Consider the following 20522-nt stretch of genomic DNA (forward strand, 5'->3'; position numbering starts at 1 on the left):
TGCGCTGACCTGTGAAACCATCTGACCTACACTATTCCATTTTCATCCATATGTCTATCCAATGACCACTTAAATGCCCTTAAAGTTGGCGAGTCTACTACTGCTGCAGGCAGGGCGTTCCACGCCCCTACTACTCTCTGAGTAAAGAAACTACCTCTGACATCTGTCCTATATCTATCACCCCTCAACTTAAAGCTATGTCCCCTTGTGTTTGCCATCACCATCCGAGGAAAAAGACTCTCACTATCCACCCTATCTAACCCTCTGATTATCTTATATGTCTCTATTAAGTCACCTCTCCTCCTCCTTCTCTCCAACGAAAACAACCTCAAGTCCCTCAGCCTTTCCTCGTAAGACCTTCCCTCCATACCAGGCAACATCCTAGTAAATCTCCTCTGCACCCTTTCCATAGCTTCCACATCCTTCCTATAATGCGGTGACCAGAACTGCACGCAATACTCCAGGTGCGGTCTCACCAGAGTTTTGTACAGCTGCAGCATGACCTCGTGGCTCCGAAACTCGATCCCCCTACTAATAAAAGCTAACACACCATATGCCTTCTTAACAGCCCTATTAACCTGGGTAGCAACCTTCAGGGATTTATGTACCTGGACACCAAGATCTCTCTGTTCATCTACACTACCAAGAATCTTCCCATTAGCCCAGTACTCTGCATTCCTGTTACTCCTTCCAAAGTGAATCACCTCACACTTTTCCGCATTAAACTCCATTTGCCATCTCTCAGCCCAGCTCTGCAGCCTATCTATGTCCCTCTGTACCCTACACAACATCCTTCGGCACTATCCACAACTCCACCGACCTTAGTGTCATCCGCAAATTTACTAACCCACCCTTCTACACCCTCTTCCAGGTCATTTATAAAAATGACAAACAGCAGTGGCCCCAAAACAGATCCTTGCGGTACACCACTAGTAACTAAACTCCAGGATGAACATTTGCCATCAACCACCACCCTCTGTCTTCTTTCAGCTAGCCAATTTCTGATCCAAAGCTCTAAATCACCTTCAACCCCATACTTCCGTATTTTCTGCAATAGCCTACCGTGGGGAACCTTATCAAACGCCTTACTGAAATCCATATACACCACATCCACTGCTTTACCCTCATCCACCTGTTTGGTCACCTTCTCGAAAAACTCAATAAGGTTTGTGAGGCATGACCTACCCTTCACAAAACCGTGCTGACTATCGCTAATGAACTTATTCTTTTCTAGATGATTATAAATCCTGTCTCTTATAACCTTTTCCAACATTTTACCCACAACCGAAATAAGGCTCACAGGTCTATAATTACCAGGGCTGTCTCTACTCCCCTTCTTGAACAAGGGGACAACATTTGCTATCCTCCAGTCTTCCGGCACTATTCCTGTCAACATGAACATGTTGAATTCATTGAGGTCAGCACTGCATTCCATCAACAGGGGGAATGGTGCATTTTCAGGGGCATTGCCCTCATGATTGGGGAATAGGCCTCCTATGTCAGGGAGGAATTAACACCTTTTTGGGGTATGGAATTGGAAAGGGAAAAGAATCTAGCAATGATAATAGAAACGTGCAGACATATCACAGCACTTTTTTAAAAGTTAAACATATACTGTAATATCAGGTCCAGTGTATTTTCCTAAAATATGCTTTTGATACCTTGTAAGCTGAATGAGTTATTGTCATTCAAAGTATACACATTCCATAACTTGGATATCAAACCTGAGGAAGGATATATTGGCTGTGGAGGGAGTGCAGCGTAGATGTACTGGAATGATACCTGGACTCCAAGGGTTAAATTACAAGGAGAGATTACACAAACTAGCGTTGTATTCCATGGAATCTAGAAGGATAAGGGGTGATTTGATCAAAATTTTCAAGACATTAAATGGGAACAGATAAGGCAGATAAAGAGAAGCTATTTTCACTGGTTGGGGAGTCTAGCACTGGGGTGGGGTGGGGGGGGGGTGCGGTGGTGGGGCAGAGTCTGGAAAGTAGAGCCAGACCTTTCAGGAGTGCAATTAGGAAACAGGGAACCCGACGCTGCAAATCTCAGTTCCGATACTCCTGGGGGCGTGATAGGCCAACTATGGCCTTCCCACTCAGAGGCCAAAGAAGGGTCTCTTCTTGCCACTTCTGGGACTTTACCAGGAGCGGGTGGGGGGGGGGGGTTGGTGGTGCCTATACCACACGAGGGGGATGCCGTGGGCAATTTGTGGCTTACGGAGGACTCCCACAGGGAACAAATGTACCCTCCGGGACCCCGCTCGCGATGAACCGAACAGTCACCCACCCACCCCTCTTCACCAGGGCCTTCCCGACTGGCCCTGGTGACCCCGCCTCACCGACCTCCTGTCCAGGCTTCCAACACTGGGCCTTGGTCCGAGGCCTCTGCAGTACCAGCAGTGGCCACCACTCCCAATGGTGCTGCCGATACTGCTGAGCTGCCAGCCCTGTGATGGGCCGGCAGCTCTTGGGAGCGGGATCCCCATCCCTATTAAGTGTTTAAAGGGACAGGGATCCCGCCTTCTTAAACTTTGGTGCCAAGAGACCGGGGGTCAGAAAAAATGCAGAGGTGGGGCTCCCCCCGACCTTTCAGCCCGGTGCCAGGAGCCCCGCCTCCTGCACAAAATCCCAGCCAAAGGGCGGTAGACATTTGGAACTCTCTTCCACAAGCAGCAATTGGTGCTGGATCAATTGTTAATTTTAAATCTGCGATTGATAGATTTTTGTTATCCAAAGATATTAAGGGATAAGGGACAAAGGCGGGTATATGGAGTTAGGTTGCAGATCAGCCATGATCTCATTGAATGTTAGAACAGGATCGAGGGGCTGAATGGCCTCCTCCTATTCCTATAACTTGTAAGCACTGCAAATAACATGAGTCAAGATGATCTTTTGCATAAGCGCAAGAACACCTGGAGCTCATTGCTCCTGATAAGATGTGTCTTAATTCTGTGGATTTACTGGTCCTAAATTTATGTGTAAATAAATTCTGGAACACTGTACACTCACCTTTTCACAGATGAAAACCTACTTAAAATAAATACTCATTTTTTACTTTAACACACTTTTTCCAACAGCCGCTGGTTCCAATTCTGCCTCACCCATTAAGGTCACCAAAGAGAGATGTTTACAAGGAGAGCATAGCAAAGAAAAGTGAAATGTTAAACAGTGGCATTCCCAAGAAAGTTGACATTACCTTTGTACCAACGAATGTAAGTACAGGATCTCCAGTCAAAACATTTTTCTTTAACAAAACTGATAAGACAATCAAAAGCTGAAAAAAATGCTCAAATTTAGTTAACCCTGCATGCCATGGGCCAGAATTTTACATTGTGTGGATAGGCCGGGGGTGAGCCCACCTCTGCTGGGCTTGGGGAGTCACGCCAGGATTCTTCGCTCCCCAGGCCTTTAATTGGCCTTGGGCAGGACTTCCACCCCTGAGGCAGGAAGCCCTGCCTACTGGAGCTGCTGGCCAATCAGCTGGCTGGCAGCTCTTAGTCCCAGCAGCGTCACTTGGGAGCGGTGGCCATCGCTGGGACTATATCCAGCCAACAGAAGCAAGACGAAGGACGGCCCCGGAACTAAGGTAAGTTTTCGGGACCTCGCCGGGGACAATTGACTGGGCCCCAATGAGGCAAGGGAGGGGGCTGAGGAGAGAGGAGGGAGAGTGCTGACCAGTTGGGGCGGTAGGGCAGTTGGAGCGGGCCCTCTGTGGGGCACAGGGCGCCCGATCATGAGGGCCCTCCCCACCGAGCCCGCAAGAAGGCTGCCAGATTTTATCTTTGCCACCCAACTGCCTCTGGTAAAATAGCAGCGGCGGTGGGAGGAGGCCCTTAAGTGGCAGTTAATTGGCCACTTAAGGGCCTTGATTGGCCTCGGGCGGGCGGGCGGGCCATTTCTTGCCACCGCCGCACCATGTAAAATTGCAGTGGAGGCGCGAAGGCATCGGAAATGGCCCCCGCCACTCAATTTTACACACCTCACCACCACCCCCCCCACAACCAGCCAGCTCCTGTGTTGGAGGGGGGGACATAAAATTCCGGCCACAGTGTTTGAATTCTACAGAAAGCATGACATGTATAGATAAAAGCAAAGACAAATCCTGTTTTCTGGTTACACAATCTTTTCCACTAAAATCAACAGGAAGATTTAAGACAATTTGAGTTTGGTTGTTGGTCAAGCCTACTCCAAACTCAGCTCTATTCCTCAGACAAAGAGCTTCAAAAGGTAGTACTCTCGGACTTGTCAAATGTGATGCACAGCAGGCAGAGCAAGCCCTGTTGTCAGCTCTGCATTGTACTCTGCTACAAAAGGTGCCTTGTTTGCCAATAGGTTGGAACATCACCACTTTTTTCACAATAAAACATTGAAGTTTAAGTTTTAACAAGTTCCCATTGTTAAACTTGGCTTTGTTTCAGGAAATGGTTGGACACCACTTGGTGTCAGTTCCCTCAGCAGCCCTATCAGCAATCTGACTGCTGCACTCACACCATTGCTCATTCAGAACCTCTTTCCATTGACCCAAAAATAATTCAATATCATGTAGAATTTCAGGCAATTTTGGATGTTTAGTCAAATGTGGGATGTAACAGCAACGTGATGATAATGGCACAATACCAGTAAGTGTTCTGATCCAGGATATCAAACCACCCATCAGGGGAGGTCTATAGTGTTGATCTGAGCAGTGTGGTGTGGGACACAATTGAGTGCAACATACTTGATCATATTTATCGGGTACAGCAGAAGCATAAACCCACTACTTCCATCATAAGCACTCATCCATAAAATGGGGGATGAAGAATATCATAATGAAAGTTCATTTTCCTGTAAGGGTCCAGGAGGTATGTAGGTAATTGGAAATCCGACAGTAGGTTAGGCCTGCCTTACTGTATATTAGACTTCAGAAACAAACACACAGAACAGAGTAGATCTTTTTTTGTCGTTAGCATAGGAGGGATTTTAACTCCCTCTTCTCAGTGGAAACTGGCTGGACAGGAGTTAAAATGAATGCAGTACACTTACCGCTTTGTTTCCACTCTGGCATTTTTTACACCACTGTTGAGATGCCCAGTTGACACTTAGATAGGACCCAAAAGCCATTTTAGCAGAACTCAGTTGAAACAGTTGTAGCAGAAGCAGAGGCCCCGAAAGTTCGGCAAAAAACTGATCGTTGTGGAGTCAGGAAGAGCAGGAGTGCTCCTCTGGGCCTCACAGGGAAAGTCAGAGTTGCAGCTGCCTCAGGCTCCCCCGCACCTTCCCTCAGTAGCTCAATATTTGCCATTGGAAAATTAGCAAGATGCCTTTGAACACGTATTTCAAGCAGGCAGATTCACCTTCTATATTTAAATGAACATGGCCTCTCACAACACTTCCTGGGCAGTTGGGTTTGTTTGGGTGGAAATAAGAAATAGCATGGAAAGAAATCACGGATGGGAGTGGTCTATAGGCCCCCGAGCAGTTGCCTCTCTGTTGGACAAAATATTAATCAGGAATTAATGGAGGTGTGTAAGAAGGGCACTGCAATTATCATGGGTGATTTTAATCTGCATATAGACTGGACAAATCAAATTGTCAAGGGTAGCATGGAAGACAAATTTGTAGAGTGCATCAGGGATTGTTTTTCAGAACAATACATTGCAGAACCTACCCAGGAACAGGCTATTTTAGATTTGGTAATGTGTAATCAGGTAGGATTAATAAGAGATCTCCTAGTTAAGGATCCTTTAGGGGGAAGCGATCATAACATGGTAGAATTTCAAATTCAGTTTGAGGGTGAGCAACTCGGGTCTCAAACCAGAATCTTCAACTTAAACAAGGGCAATTACACAGGTATGAAGAAAGAGTTGTCTAAAGCAGGCTGGGAAAATAGACTACAGGGAAAGTCAGTAGAGGAGCAGTGGCAGACTTTTAAGCAGATATTTCATAACACTCAGCAAACATTTATTCCGGTCAGATGGAAAGACTCATTGAGAATGATGAACCACCCGTGGATAACAAAGGAAAAGGAGAGTATCAAATCAAAAACAAAGGCGTACAAAGCGGCAAAAGCTAGTTTAGGCCAGAGGATTGGGAATTTTTTAGAAACCAGCAGCGGATGACTAAAAAACTAATAAAAAGAGGGAGAAAATAAATTGGCAAGAAATATAAAAACAAACAGTAAGAGCTTCTAAGGATATATAAAAAGGAAGAGAGTAGCTACAGTAAGTGTGGGACCCTTAGAAGATGAGACTGGGGAATTAATAACAGGGAAATGGCAGATAATTTAAATCAATACTTTGTATTGGTCTACACAGTGGAGGACACTATAAACATCCCAACAGTAATAGATGAGCAAGTTGTAAACGGGAGGGAGGAACTTGTTACAATCTCTATCACGAGGGAAAAGGTGCTGGACAAACTGATGGGACTAAAGGCAGACAAGTCACCAGGACCTGATGGCCTGTATCCAAGTGTTTTAAAAGAAGTAGATGCAGAGATAGTGGAGGCATTGGTCATAATATACAAAAACTCACTGGATTCCGGTAGGGTACCAGCAGATTGGAAAACCGCTAATGTGACACCCCTATTCAAGAAAGGAGGGAGACAGAAAACAGGAAAGTATAGACCAGTTAGCTTAACATCTGTCATTGAGAAAATGCTAGAGTCCATTATTAAGGGAGAAATAGTAGAAATAATAGAAGAAATAGACATTTAGAAAAACATAATGCAATCAAACAGAGCCAACATGGTTTTATGAAAGGGAAATCATGTTTGACAAATTTGTTAGAGTTCTTTGAGGATGTAACAAGCAGAGTGGATAAAAGGGAACCAGTAGATGTAGTGTATTTGGATTTTCAGAAGGCGTTCGATAAGGTGCCACATAAAAGGTTATTGCACAAAATAAGTGCTGAGGGTATTGGGGTAATGTGTTTGCATGGATTGAAGATTGGCTAACACACAGAAGGCAGAGAGTTGGGATCAATGGGTCTTTTTCAGGTTGGAAAGCCGTAACTAGTGGGGTGCCACAAGGATCGGTCCTAGGGCCTCAACTATCTATATCAATGACTTGGAGGAAGGGACAGAATGTAGTGTATCCAAATTTGCTGATGATACAAAAATAGGTGGGAAGGCATGTTGTGATGAGGACACAAAGAATCTGCAAAGGGATATAGATAGGTTAAGTGAGTGGGCAAAAACTTGGCAGATGGTGTTCAATGTGGGAAAGTGTGAGGTCATCCACTTTGGTAGGAAGAATAAAAAGGCAGATTATTATTTAGATGGAGAAAGACTACAAAATACTGCAGTACAGAGGGATCTGGGTGTTCTTGTACATGAAACATAAAAGGTTAGCATGCAGGTGTAGCAAGTAATTCGGAAGGCAAATTGAATTTTGGCCTTTATTGCTAGGGGGTTAGAGTTTAGAAATAGGGAAGTCTTGTTACAACTGTACAGAGTGTTGGTGAGGCCACACCTGGATTACTGCGTACAATTTTGGTCCCCGTATTTAAGGAAGGATATACTAGCATTGGAGACAGTTCAGAAAGGGTTCACTAGGCTGATTCCTGGGATAAAGGGGTTGTCTTATCAAGAACGACTAAACAGGTTAGGCCTTTATTCATTGGAGTTTAGAAGACTGAGAGGTGATCTAATTGAAACATATAAGATTTTAAGGGGGCTTCACAGGGTAGATGTTGAGAATATGTTTCCACTGATGGGGGATTCTCGAACTAGGTGACATAGTTACAGAATAAGGGGTCACACATTTAAAACTGAGATGCAAAGGAATTTTTTCTCTCAGAGGGTGGTGAATGTCTGGAATTCTCTACCTCAGCGAGTTGTGGAGGCGAGGTCACTAAATGTATTTAAGGAGGAGGTAGATAGATTTTTGAAATCTCGGGGAGTCGAGGGGTATGCGGAGCAGGCCAGAAAGAGGAGTTGAGGCCTCGGACAGATCAGCCATGATCTTATTGAATGGTGGGGCAGGCTTGAGGGGCTGAATGGCCTACTCCTCCTATTTCTTATGTCCTTATGGGCAATCAGCCTGCATATTCTGATGGTTTTCCACCCAGGAGTTAAAATTCACGCTCATATTTTAACCTATCTAACTATGGTCTATCCAGATGGAACCAACTCTCATTAGAGCTCAAGGTCTCGATTGCATTAGTTGTGATGTTTCCCTAGGCTTAGGAACTCTGTTAAGAGATGCCTCTGAAGGTGCCATACATTCAGGATGGGCCACAGTTCTGTAAAGTGGGCAAACAACACAGCGCTGGTACAGTCGTGGGCTATTCCATTCCAGCCATTGCACTATTGCAGTTGTGACTCAGTGTGTAGCACTCTCACCTTTGAGTCAGAAGGTTGAGCGTTCAAGCCCCACTTCAGGACTTGAGTACAAAAACCTCAGCTGATGCTCCAATACAGTACTGGTGGAGTGCTGCACTGTCAGTGGTGCTGTCTTTCAGATGAGATGTTAAACCAAGATCCTGTCTGCCCTCTCAGGTGGATGTCAAGGGTCCCATGGTAATATTCTGAAGAAAAGCAGGGGAGTTTTTCTTGGTGTCCTGGCCAATATTTATCCCTCAATTAATGTCACAAAAACAGATTATCTGGCCATTATTGCATTGCTGTTTGTGGGAGCTTGCTGTGCACAAATTGGATGCAGCATTTCCTGCACTACAACAGTGTCTACACTTCAAAAGTACTTCATTGGTGGTAAAGCACTTTGAGACATCTGGTGGTCATGAAAGGTGCTACTTAAATGCAAGTTTTCTTTCTTATACTGGTGAATTGTCAGTGCTCAGAGAGTAGCATTCATTTGTATACAGGCCCTGAATGGCATGAATCCCAGAATTCAGAATCTGCAGCTGTATCGCTGGCCAAATCTTCTCCTCTGTCGTCACCTCCTCATGTGCTGAGCACTTGACCTTGTGTTCCCTCCTATAATCCTGCATCGGAATTCCCCGACATAAAAGCGGAGGTGAAAAACAAGCATTTTAGATTGGCTGCCTGTTACACACCCTGCCCATTTGAAGTCATTGCATAGGAAATTGGGCAATGTTTATAATAGGCAGTTGATCCACAATTTTTTACCTCTTGCCAAATGTTAACATTGCTCCCCATTTCCTGGGCTGCTGCTTGCTGCGGATGGAGTGAGCAATGCTGTTTGCCTTGCCAGGTAAATGAGCTCACAGCCATAGGCTCTGCAGGCTTAGTCATCAATATGGAAACACAATGGAAGGAAGCATGCATTGCAATTAGCAAAACGAACCCTGTAACACACTCCAATAGCCAATGCATGCCATACTTTAATGTTGTGGAGCCTACTAATTGACCAATTAACAGAAGGCCAAAGCGTGTGAGAAGTTCATGCCTGGGCAAAGATACATCCCAGTCTGCAATGTGTCCTACAGAATGGTGGTTCACTATCGTAAATGTTTTATATTCCAAGTCGGCTAGGGATTTGATGTGAGGGAAACCTGTTACCCCATGCCAATCTCTCCTCTTTGTTGTGCATTTAGTTGTCCTACCATCAGAAAGAAATTGGTGAAGTGCTGACTCTTGAAATAAGCTATGCAATCGGTCAGTAAGCTTCTGAAAATGTGTAGTGTTAAAGTAGCTGTTCTTGGAAATCTTTGTGGCCCTACACGCTAGGTTTCCCTAGAAAGATATCTCATGCATGTATATGGGTTGCCTTGTGATGTATCACATAGGCCAAAGAATTCAGCTGTTTGAGGCAAACGTATATATTGCTGGCGTGTTATGCCAGAATAGTGGAAACAGATTATTTCAGCAGAAACCTACCTTGGCACACTTCTAAAATCTGTTAAATGCCGGTGCCTCCTAATCCCTGACCATAGGTACCACATTGACCTCTTTTGACCCCTCTACAACACAGGACTACTTACTTGCGTGCCAAACAGCGTAAGCAGCATCCATTAGACAGGGCTAAGCAATCCCATAACCAACGGATCAGATCTAAGCTCTGCAATCCTGCCACATTCAGTCGTGAATGAGGAACAATTAAACAATTAACAGGAGGAGGAGGCTCCACAAATATCCCCATCCTCAACGATGGGGCAGCCCAGCACATCAGTGTAAAAGACAAGGCTGATGCATTTGCATCCATCTTCAGCCAGAATTACCAAGTGGATGATACATCTCAGCCTCCTCCTGAGTGCCCCAGCATCACAGATTCCAGTCTTCAGCCAATTTGATTCACTCCACATGACATCAAGAAACGAATGAAGGCACTGGATACTGAAAAGTCTATGGACCCTGACAACATTCCGGCAACAGTACTGAAGATTTGTACTCCAGAACTAGCTGCGCACCTAGCAATCTGTTCCAGTACAGCTACAACACTGACATCTACACAACAATGTGGAAAATTGCCCAAGTATGTCCTGAACACAAATCCAACCCAGCCAGTCACCGCCCTATCAGTCTACTCTCAATCATCAGCAAAGTGATGGAAGGTGTTATTGACAATGCTATCAAATGGTACTTGCTCAGCAATACCCTGCTCACTGACACTCAGTTTGGGGTCCACCGTTACAGCCTTGTCCAAACATGGACAAAAGAGCTGAATTCCAGAGGTGGGGCGAGAGTGACTGCCCTTGGCATCAAGGACCCCTAGCAAAACTGAAGTCAATGGGAATTGGGGGAAAACTCTCCACTGGTTGGAGTCATACCTAGCACAAAGGAAGATGGGTGTGATTGTCGGAGGTCAATCATCTCAGTCCAGGACATCGCTGCAGGGGTACCTCATGTTAGTGTCCTAGATCCAACCATCTTCAGCTGCTTCATCAATGACCTTCCCTCCATCATAAGGTCAGAAGTGGGGATGTTCGCTAATGATTGCACAATATTCAACACCATTCGTGACTCCTTAGCTCATGAAACAGCCCGTGTCCAGATGCAGTAAGACCTGGACAACATCCAGGTCTTGGGCTGATAAAGTGGCAAGTAACATCCATGCCACACAAGAGCCAAGCAATAACCATCTCCAACAAGAGAGAATCTGACCATCTCCCCTTGATGTTCAATGGCATTACCATCACTGAATCCCCTGGCTATCAACATCCTGAGGGTTACCATTGACCAGAAACAGAACTGGGCCAGCCACATAAATGCTGTGGCTACAAGAGCAGGGGTCAGAGCCTGGGAATTCTGCGGCAAGTAACTCACCTCCTGTCTCCCAAGTGCCTGTCCACCATCTACGAGGTACAAGTCAGGAGTGTGATGGAAGAGTCTCCACTTGCCTGGATGGATGCAGTTACAACAACACTCAAGACGCTCAATACCATCCAGAACAAAGCAGCCCACTTGACTGGCTGCCCATCCACCACCTTCAACATTCACTCCCTCCGCCACCTATGTGCAGTGTGTACCATCTACAAGATGCACTGCAGCAACTCACCAAGGCTCCTTCAATAGCACCTTCTAAACCTGTGACGTCTACCACCTAGAAAGACAAGGGCAGCAGATGCATGGGAACACCACCACCTGCAAGTTCCCCTCCAGGTCACACACCATCCTGACTTGGAACTATATTGCTGTTCCTTCACTGTCACTTGGTCAAAATCCTGGAACTCCCTTCCTAACAGCACAGTTGGTGTGCCTACACCCCAAGGACTGCAGCGGTTCAAAAAGGCAGCTCACCATCTCTTTCCCAAGGGCAATTAGGGATGGGCAATACATGCTGGCCAAGCCAGCGACGCCCAAATCCCATGAATGAATAAAAAAAATTGCTGGACTGCCCTAACATCAAGGGAGTTCAACAGCCAGAGAGACATGGATGCCATTTTATAGTAACAATGCAAATACAGTTGAGTTAAAGTCACATTCATAACTTTTGAGTGTCACATTTACAAATCTTGCATATACATAGTCCTCCTCTTACCAAATCAGCATCACAGCATAAAAGACTATGGAAACTGTCCCATACTGTGAAATCAAATCCAGTCAAAGTGGTTCTGTAATATAAACTAGATGTAGCAAATACAACTGAATTCAGGGAGTTAGGCAGATTATTTAACCAAAGATAATCCCTCCAATGTTACCCTGTGGTTTGTTGTTCAGTAAGCTACTGAAGACTGTCAACTATTCCATAAGTACTCAGTTTAGGTGATCTTCATCAGGGTAAAAAGTAAGTGCAGTGCAACTTGAAATCTTTTGTTTCTTTTATTCTATGAAGAGTAAAAAGGCAACACCATGAACTGTGAACTAGTTCCACACCAAAATGATCAGTTATCACTGTAAATATGTTATATTTGAACTTCATGTGGTTTAAGAGCATTTTCCTTTTTTTTTAAGATATGGGGTAATCCACCAACAACTGAAGACCTAATTCAAAAGAGGGTAGAAAACCGGGAGCGATTCACCTATGAAGTGGATTTTAGTGATTTCCTGATGCCTTTCAGGAAAAATTTGAAAAAGAAGTTGGAAGAATTGGAAGCTACAGGTGCCAAGTAAGGTGGACTTCACACAAAACAGCTGTGGACATTTGTAAAGATGACAGAGGGAACCGAGTGAATAAAAGGCAAATGCAACAGAAATGTTTTTTGTTATAAGGTCTTTCAAATACTTATAATAGGTTTGTGAAACTCTTTGTATGTCACTGGAAAAGCCTGTTAGGTGTTGGAAAACTTACGAAATGTTAATGGTACTATATTAATAAATAACACACAGAATTTTTACAAAAGTACACTTTTTGACATCTTACAAAGTACTTTGGATAGTTATTCTCCTTTAAGTATATAATGATCATGTTGCTTACGTAATTTATATGTTAAAGAAGATTCTTTATGAATAAAACAGTGAGACGCAGAACATAGACCTCACAACAAATAAACAGACCAGTTGCCCAACCAGTTGCTATTGGCTATTCCCCATTAAAGAATATAATCCTAATCACATTCACCCACCCTGTTGCCATGTCCCTTCATTTACCCTTATACTTCATCCCCCTATCCAGTCTAGCTGTTGACATTGGGCAGGATTTTATCCTGCCCTTGGAGATGGGAACGTAAGTGGGAGGGCCAAGCAAAATGGCAAGGGGTGCCATGCCCGAGGTTGCCTGGGCCCTCTGCCATTTTGTCTGGAGCGACTTAAGGGCTTCTTCCCACCTCCATTCAAATTTTTTAGAAGATGGAGGGGCCTGATGCTGCATGGAGATGCTGCCAGGTAAAACCTGGTGGCCAGCTAGCGAGCTCTGTGTTCAGTGTTCCCGACGATGGGCAGTTAATTGGCTGCCCGCTGTGAGATTGCAACCGTGGTTCGATGGAAGGCCGAGGCGGGGTCTCCCCAGACCCTGCGGCCTGCTGCCAGTCCCCTATCACCGGACTAAAATCTGGCCCATTGTTTCTGCCTCAACCACCAACTTGAATGTGAATGCCACAGCCTTGTTCCCTAATACAGATTGTAGAGCTTTTACTACACCAACTTTCATTTGTGTAACATCTTTAAAATCAAAAGACATCCCAGAGTGCGCCCTAGAGGAATAAAACAGTGCGTGCCGAGCTACTGTGAGGAAGTTAGGAGAGCCACTGAGATGGTTTGAACATTTTGATTTTGAGGAGGTATTTAAGGGCAGAGTGATTTCTGAACTTGTCCAGCACTAAAGTGATTAATATTCACTTTAAATGTGTAATGTTTGAATTTCATATGGTATTATAATATCTTTTTCCATTTCTTTAAAGGTATGGGGTAACCCACCAACATCTGAAGATTCTACCACCACTGGTGGAGTAGAAGGAAGTGGTGGGGGAGATGTGGTAGATCACAGAAGGCCAGAATCAGAGGATTGTAGGGCTCTGGATGGGATCTAAAGTGGGAGGAAGTTTCAGAAGTAAAGCTATGGGGGAATTTGGAGCCAGAGACATCGACGGGGGGATAATGGGAAAGCAGGAGTTCATGAAGGCCTGGATTTCACAGTGGAGTTTTCCAGAGGTTGGAGACTATGGAAGGTGGAGATGGAGAGACTGCCAAACAGGCCTTTCTAGAATTTGCGTTTAAGGGTGAGAAAAGCCTGTTTAAGGCATTTAGTGATCATGAATGGGATGTTGGGGTGGTGGTGGGGGGTTGCGGGGCAGTGCTCCAAAGGTAAAAATAGCTTGTCTTTGTGATTGGGGTTGGAAGATCAGCCCAGGTTGAACATGACAGCAGGCTTGCATACAATTTGGTTCAGCCTGAGTGAACATTCAGAAGTAGGAATGGAGACGATGGTGAGGCAGCTGAGATTTTTGTGGGGCTGTTCTGTACAAGATCCTACCACAGTTGATATAGCATATACTCAGGCCTAACTTACCTGGCAGGGGAGAGACCATGATCAGTGGCCTTTGATCCTGCTCCAGGTACGTTTTGAGCAAAATGGCTGTAACCAATTCTAGAACTTCAAGCCAGGGAGTGTGTAACACCGTTCGGGTGGTGGTGAAGGATAATGAAGGAGGTGCAGCTGTTGACCGTACCTTCTTCATTAAGAAAATCCTCATTGATTGCTGTGGATTCCAAGCTGCAGACATCTTCTGCCTGCAGGACTTCCCCAGCAGTGGATATTTCGACGTGACGTTCAAGAATGTGGCGGGATGCATCAAGATCCTGAAAGTCTTCAAGGAGAGAGGAAACTGGGCGCCGCTGTCAGTCCTCACGGCAGAGCCACTCATAGAGTCATACAGCACAGAAACAGGCCCTTCGGCCCATCATGTCTGTGCCGGCCATCAAACACCTAACTATTCTAATCCCATTTTCCAGCACTTGGCCCGTAGCCATGTATGTTATGGCGTTTCAAGCACTCATCTAAATACTTCTTAATTGTTGTGAGGGTTCCTGCCTCTACCACCTCTTCAGGCAGTGAGTTCCAGATTCCAACCACCCTCTGAGTGAAAAACATTTTCCTCAAATCCACTCTTCACACTGCCATCGCTACGCGATCGGGTGGTGATAATCCACCTCTATAAACCCCATGTTCCTGTCGTGGATGTGCTCACGTTCCTCGCCAGGTACGTCGAGATGGCCAGGAGCAGCACTGATGTCAAGGCCCCCTTTGGGATTTGGACCAGCAAGTGGCAGATCAAGGTGACTTTGAAGGTCAATGCCAACGGAGCCATCATCCATCCCCCCTCCAGCTTCACTATCGGGGGACGTCGAGGCTTCTTGGTCTACGCGGGGCAGCCCACAGTTTGTCGTACCTGTGGCAAATCTGGTCATGCAGCGGCCAACTGCAGCACAGTCGTCTGCAAGAACTGCAAGAAGGAAGGCCATCAGACCAAGGACTGTAAACAGAGTAAGTGCTGCAACCTGTACGGTGGGGCAGGCCCACCTCTACAAAACCTGCCCCAAACGCTGCCTCAGTTATGCTCAGGCGGCAAGGTTCAAGGAAAGGCCGGGAGAAGGAATGGTAAACGCGTCTGGTGCTGGGAAGGAGACAAGCAATCCTCCCCACAGTGAGGAAAGTCCATCTGAGAAGGAGAAGACAGGGGAGACAGCTGCAACCAGCGACCCAACACCTACCCCATTCCGGAAACTCCTCCTCTACAGACAGAATCAATGGAGGAGAAGGCAGCAGACGGACAAGTGGTAAAAAGGAAAACCACAAAGAAGAAGCCTCCAAAAAAGGAACAGGTCACCACCCAAACCAATGGCAAAAGGAGGCTATCGTTTGAGACAGACTACGGCAGCAAATCCTCATTGGACGAGGAAGGGCCAGAAAGATGGCACCTGCAAAAGAAGTGGCAGAGCTCAAAGGAGCTGGAAAAGAAAACCCCCCAGCTCCGGGGCACTGGAAGCTGTGATGGGCCAGCGCGCCCCAACCCCAAAGTGCCAAACCCAGTGCGCCCTTGCTCCGGGAGACCGAGAGCAGCAATGCTTCTGGTGCACTCCAGCTCCAGGAGGTCGGGAGCAGTGATGTCTTCGAGGAGGAACAGAGGGAAGTGTTAAATCCACTACACAATGTGTTACAACCTTGGACTACCTCGCCAAGGTTAAAGCTGACCTGTTGTTGCTGCAGAAGTGTGGAATTCCGCACCTCAGCACCTACAGGCATTGGTTGCGATGGTGGTTCCACGGGCCATCGATCTGGTCAGGGGGAAATAATTCCCATTCCTCTAGCTGTGGGGAAGCAACTTCAACTTCAAACATAACATCTCAGTGTCCTTTCAGTGAACTGTCAACAATAAAGTCCAGCATCTATGAAATCCTCAGCCTTCCAAAATCGAATCCACTTCCATCATTTAAATATGAGTCCTCAAAACAATTTAACAAAAAATGTCAGCACTTTCGTAACATAATGCATGAAACATGGCAGCCAATTTGCATACAGCAAGGTCCCACAAATAGCAATGTGATATAAGTGGACTGGCTCCACATGCTTCAAGTTCACAGTGAGTCCTATATGCAGCACAAGGCCCACTGCAGCCAGCACAGTAGGGTCACCAATGCTCTCTGTCACCAGCGCCTGTTGGATTTCCTGTTCTTGGATTCATTCTCCATGTTGGAGAATGTAGACTCACTTCAGCAGTTTGCGACTGAAGCCAAGGCAAAATGGCTAATGCAAGAATTATGAGCAGGAAAAAGTGTACTAATATGGGTAAGGAAGCTAACCTAAGAAAGCAATGTGTGCTTCTGCGTGTAGCCTTTCTGAAGTTCATAAAACTCAAATTAAAACCTTCTGTGAAACCGTACAGGAAGCAGAAGTTTAACATCTGAAATAATTTTGCAGGAAGGTATTTCAACAGAGACATGTACAATAAAAGACAGTTGACGCCTGTCAAAAGGATGATAATCTTACACAACGAGATAAGATCTGATAAGGATAAGGTTGCAATGTTTGTACGTTAGACAATCTGATGACCCATAAGTCACACAAGCTGAAACTTGATGACTTGTGAATAGTAAAAGTCACAAATAGACATTGAAATAACCATTAAGAGGGGGAAAAGCTCTTGCTATCTGTCACTGTAGGAGAATGGGATGCATCCTCCAAATCCAGCCAAGTGTCCCAGCCATAGCTATCTGTCATCAATTTTACATTGTTGTCTGTATTAGAATCGATCTGGTAGACTCTTGATAACTGTCTATTAATGCTGTGTCTAATTGAGTTTAGACTTTGATTAATATAGTATGTTGAACTGACGTCTCATGAGGTAAGCATTTAAACCCAATACTCCTCGATGTAGCTGTCTTGGTGCAAGTAAGCATTAGTGAGGCATGTAGGGCACTGTGAAGTACTCCCTTGTACCGATCAATTTGCAGTCAACTGCTGTCAGGAAACCAGGTGCTGTGGGCACAGTACCACTGTAGTGACTTTCTGGAAACACAAGCACGCCTGCTTAACGCAGTCAGAGTTTGCGCTGGTGACAAAAAGGGCTAAACAGGCTGGAAACCTGGTGAGTGGCATTGCCTGCCAGTTTTGCCTTCTCCGTGTCATTGGTGGGATGGGGGAGGAGAGGCACAAGGAACATCTGCATTAAAAAAAGGGTGGAAACACGGCAGAACCAGGCCTTATCCCAATTTCTGCCCATTTTGGGAGGCACTTTTTGAAGGTAATGGCCAGCTTTTGCCAGTTCTCCATGTTTCATGCGCACATCTCTCCTTCATCTTCTATTTCTCCACCCCACTCAGCCCTCCTCACCCCGCAATTCTCTCTAATATAACTGTCCCTTCTTTGTTAATATTTTTCCAGTTTTATTTCAATACAGCTCTTCTGGACATTCTGTCCTAAACATTATCATGTATTCCTGGCAGACACAGCAGCATGCAAGCAGAAGATATTTCCCCATAAGGTTAATGAGCCTTTTCAATGTGCTATAGGGATGGGGCAGTGGTAGTTTCAAACATTTGGTGTATCGTTAACATGACCTACCTTAGTGGTCCTATAGGTGCAAATTAAAGCTGTGGGAATTTAAACAAGAGTTATTTTTTGGAAATTAAGATGACTACCATATCTGAACCAACCTTTAGATTGTCAAAGAAGTGCAGCAAAAGCCATAGTCATCCGGATGCTTCCCCACAGGTTAACGTCAGCTTGCCTTTCATAGACCTGAATGTTGTTCCATTCCCCCTCCCCTATCCTGAAATTCCAGCATTGTTAAGTAATCCCTACAGACCTGAAATAAAAACTCAGCTTGTCAATACAGTTCAGTGAGTCTTGCAAAGTATTCTGCAGTTACCTTCCGGGAGCAGAGTGGAGAGGAGTCCCGGCACGCCGGAGTGTTGAAAGTAAAAGTCAACAGTGACATCACAGGAAAGCTGCAAGCTGGTTGATGAGTAATAGCTATTAAAGCCTGGAAATAGCTTTAAAAAATCAGGAGAAAAATCCTTAAAACCTACCTAATAAGTGATAACGTTAGTACTACTAAAGAGTGTTTTTTTTTAATTAGTGTAATTTATTAAGGACGTTGGATTGGAGTGGGTAGTGTTTGGAGTAGAACAAGGCCCCTAGTGTAATTAGTATTTTTTAATTAAAGGGAGTAACGAAGTAATCTAAAGATAAGTCTCCTGCACTATGTGGGAAATCAGGGATGCTTCCAGTGTTCCTGACGACCATGTGTGCAGGAAGTGTATCCATCTGCAGCTACTAGCTACCAACACTACGGAACTGGAGCTGCGGGTGGATTCACTGTGAGGCGTCCGCGATGTGGGTAGCACGTTTAGCAAGGGTGGTCACACTGCAGGCAAATGCTGCAAAGGCAGGAGAGGAGTGGGTGACCACCAGGTAGAGAAGAGGAAGGCAGGTAGTGCAGGACTCCCCTGTGGCCGTCCCCCTCTCTAACAGATATACTGCTTTGGATATTGTTGGGGGAGATGGCTCAGGGGAAAGCAGCAAGAGCCAGGTTCATGGCACCATAGGTGGCTGTGCTGCACATAAGGGCAGGAAGATGAGTGGCAGGATTATAGTGATAGGGGATTCAATCATAAGGGGAACAGACAGGCATTTTTGCGGCCGCACACGTGACTCCAGGAAGGCATGTTACCTCCTTGGTGCTACGGTCAAGGATGTCTCGGAGCAGCTGCAGGACATTCTGAAGAGGGAGGGTGAACAGTCAGAGGTCATGGTACACATTGGTACCAACAACACAAGTAGAAAGAGGGATGAGGTCCTGCAACAAGAATTTAGGGAGCTAGGTAGCAGATTAAAAAGCAGGGCCTCAAAGGTTGTAATCTCTGGATTACTCCCTGTGCCACATGCTGATGAGTATAGGAATAGGAGGATAGAGCAGATGAATGCGTGGCTGAAGACATGGTGCAGGAGAGAGGGCTATAGTTTCCTGGATCACTGGGGCTGTTTCTGGCGAAGGTGGAACCTGTTCAAGTTGAACGGGTTGCACCTGAACTGGAACGGGACCAACATTGCTGGGATGTTTGCTCGTGCTGATGGGGCGGGGGTGGGGGTGGTTTAAACTAATTTGGCAGGGGGATGGGATACAGAGTAGAGGTACAGTAGGGGGTGATGCACAGTCAAATATAGAAGAGAAACTGAGTCAGTCTGGAAGGCAGAGCAAATATTTAACGTGAATTGAGGGCATTGATTAACACATGGGAATATGATATTATTGCTATCACAGAGACATGGTTGAGAGAAGGGCAGGACTGGCAGCCTAATATTCCAGGGTATAGAATCTTCAAGTGTGACAGGGGAGGGTGTAAAAGAGGAGGTGGCATTGCACTGTTGATCAAGGAGTCAATTACTGCAGTAAGCAGGGATGATATCTTAGAAGTAAAAACAAGAACAGTCACTGACCTGAAACGTTAACTCTGCTTCTGTCTCCACAGATGCTGCCAGACTTGCTGAGTATCACCAGCATTTCTTGTTTTTATTTCAGATTTCCAGCATCTGCAGTATTTTGCTTTTATTTTAGTGCTGATATCTTAGAAGGTTCCTCAAATGAGGCCATATGGGTAGAACATAAAAACAAAAAGGGGGCAATCACTTGGCTGGGTGTGTACTACAGGCCTCCAAACAGTCAGGGGGAGATAGAGGAGCAGATATGTAGGCAAATCTCAGACAGGTGTAAAAATAATAGAGTAATAACAGTAGCTCATTTCAACTTCCCCAATATCAACTGGGATAGTCTTAGTGTCAAAGGCTTAAAGAGGGTAGGATTCTCAAAATGCATACAGGACAGCTTTTTGAGCCAGCATGTGGAAAGTCCTAAAAGAGAAGGGGCAGTACTGGACCTAATCCTGGGAAATGAAGCTGGACAAGTGGTAGAAGTGTCAGTGGGGGAGCATTTCGGGGATAGTGACCATAACTCTAAGATTTCAGGTAGTTATGGAAAAGGACAAAGAGGGACTGGAAATAAAAGTACTGAATTGGAGGAAGGCCGATTTTAATATGATAAAATAGGATCTGGCCAAAGTGGACTGGGAGCAGCTACTTGTAGGAAAGTCTACATCAGACCACTGGGAGTCATTCAAAAAGGAAATAGTGAGAGTTCAGGGCCAACATGTTCCCGTAAAGGTGAAGGGTAGGACCAACACGTCCAGGGAACCCTGTATGTCAAGGGATATAGAGGATTGGATAAGGAAACAAAGGGA

The 20522-nt window shown here is 45.4% G+C and overlaps 1 protein-coding gene and 1 pseudogene across 2 annotated transcripts in view; one reads left to right on the forward strand and one right to left on the reverse strand.

The window, feature by feature from the left end:
• ankef1a (ankyrin repeat and EF-hand domain containing 1a) overlaps positions 1 to 12670 on the forward strand; it is a 51973-nt gene extending 39303 nt beyond the window's left edge. For both annotated transcript variants that reach the window (XM_068044335.1, XM_068044334.1), the window contains exons 9-10: positions 3086 to 3220; positions 12303 to 12670. In XM_068044335.1, coding sequence (XP_067900436.1) covers positions 3086 to 3220; positions 12303 to 12461 — 294 coding nt within the window. In that variant the 3' untranslated portion in view covers positions 12462 to 12670. The remainder of the gene's footprint in view (positions 1 to 3085; positions 3221 to 12302) is intronic.
• LOC137376221 (estradiol 17-beta-dehydrogenase 2-like) overlaps positions 1 to 20522 on the reverse strand; it is a 77335-nt pseudogene that overhangs the window by 46456 nt on the left and 10357 nt on the right.

The sequence above is a fragment of the Heterodontus francisci genome, chromosome 13, assembly GCF_036365525.1.
Source record: "Heterodontus francisci isolate sHetFra1 chromosome 13, sHetFra1.hap1, whole genome shotgun sequence".
Classification (NCBI taxonomy): Eukaryota; Metazoa; Chordata; class Chondrichthyes; order Heterodontiformes; family Heterodontidae; genus Heterodontus; species Heterodontus francisci.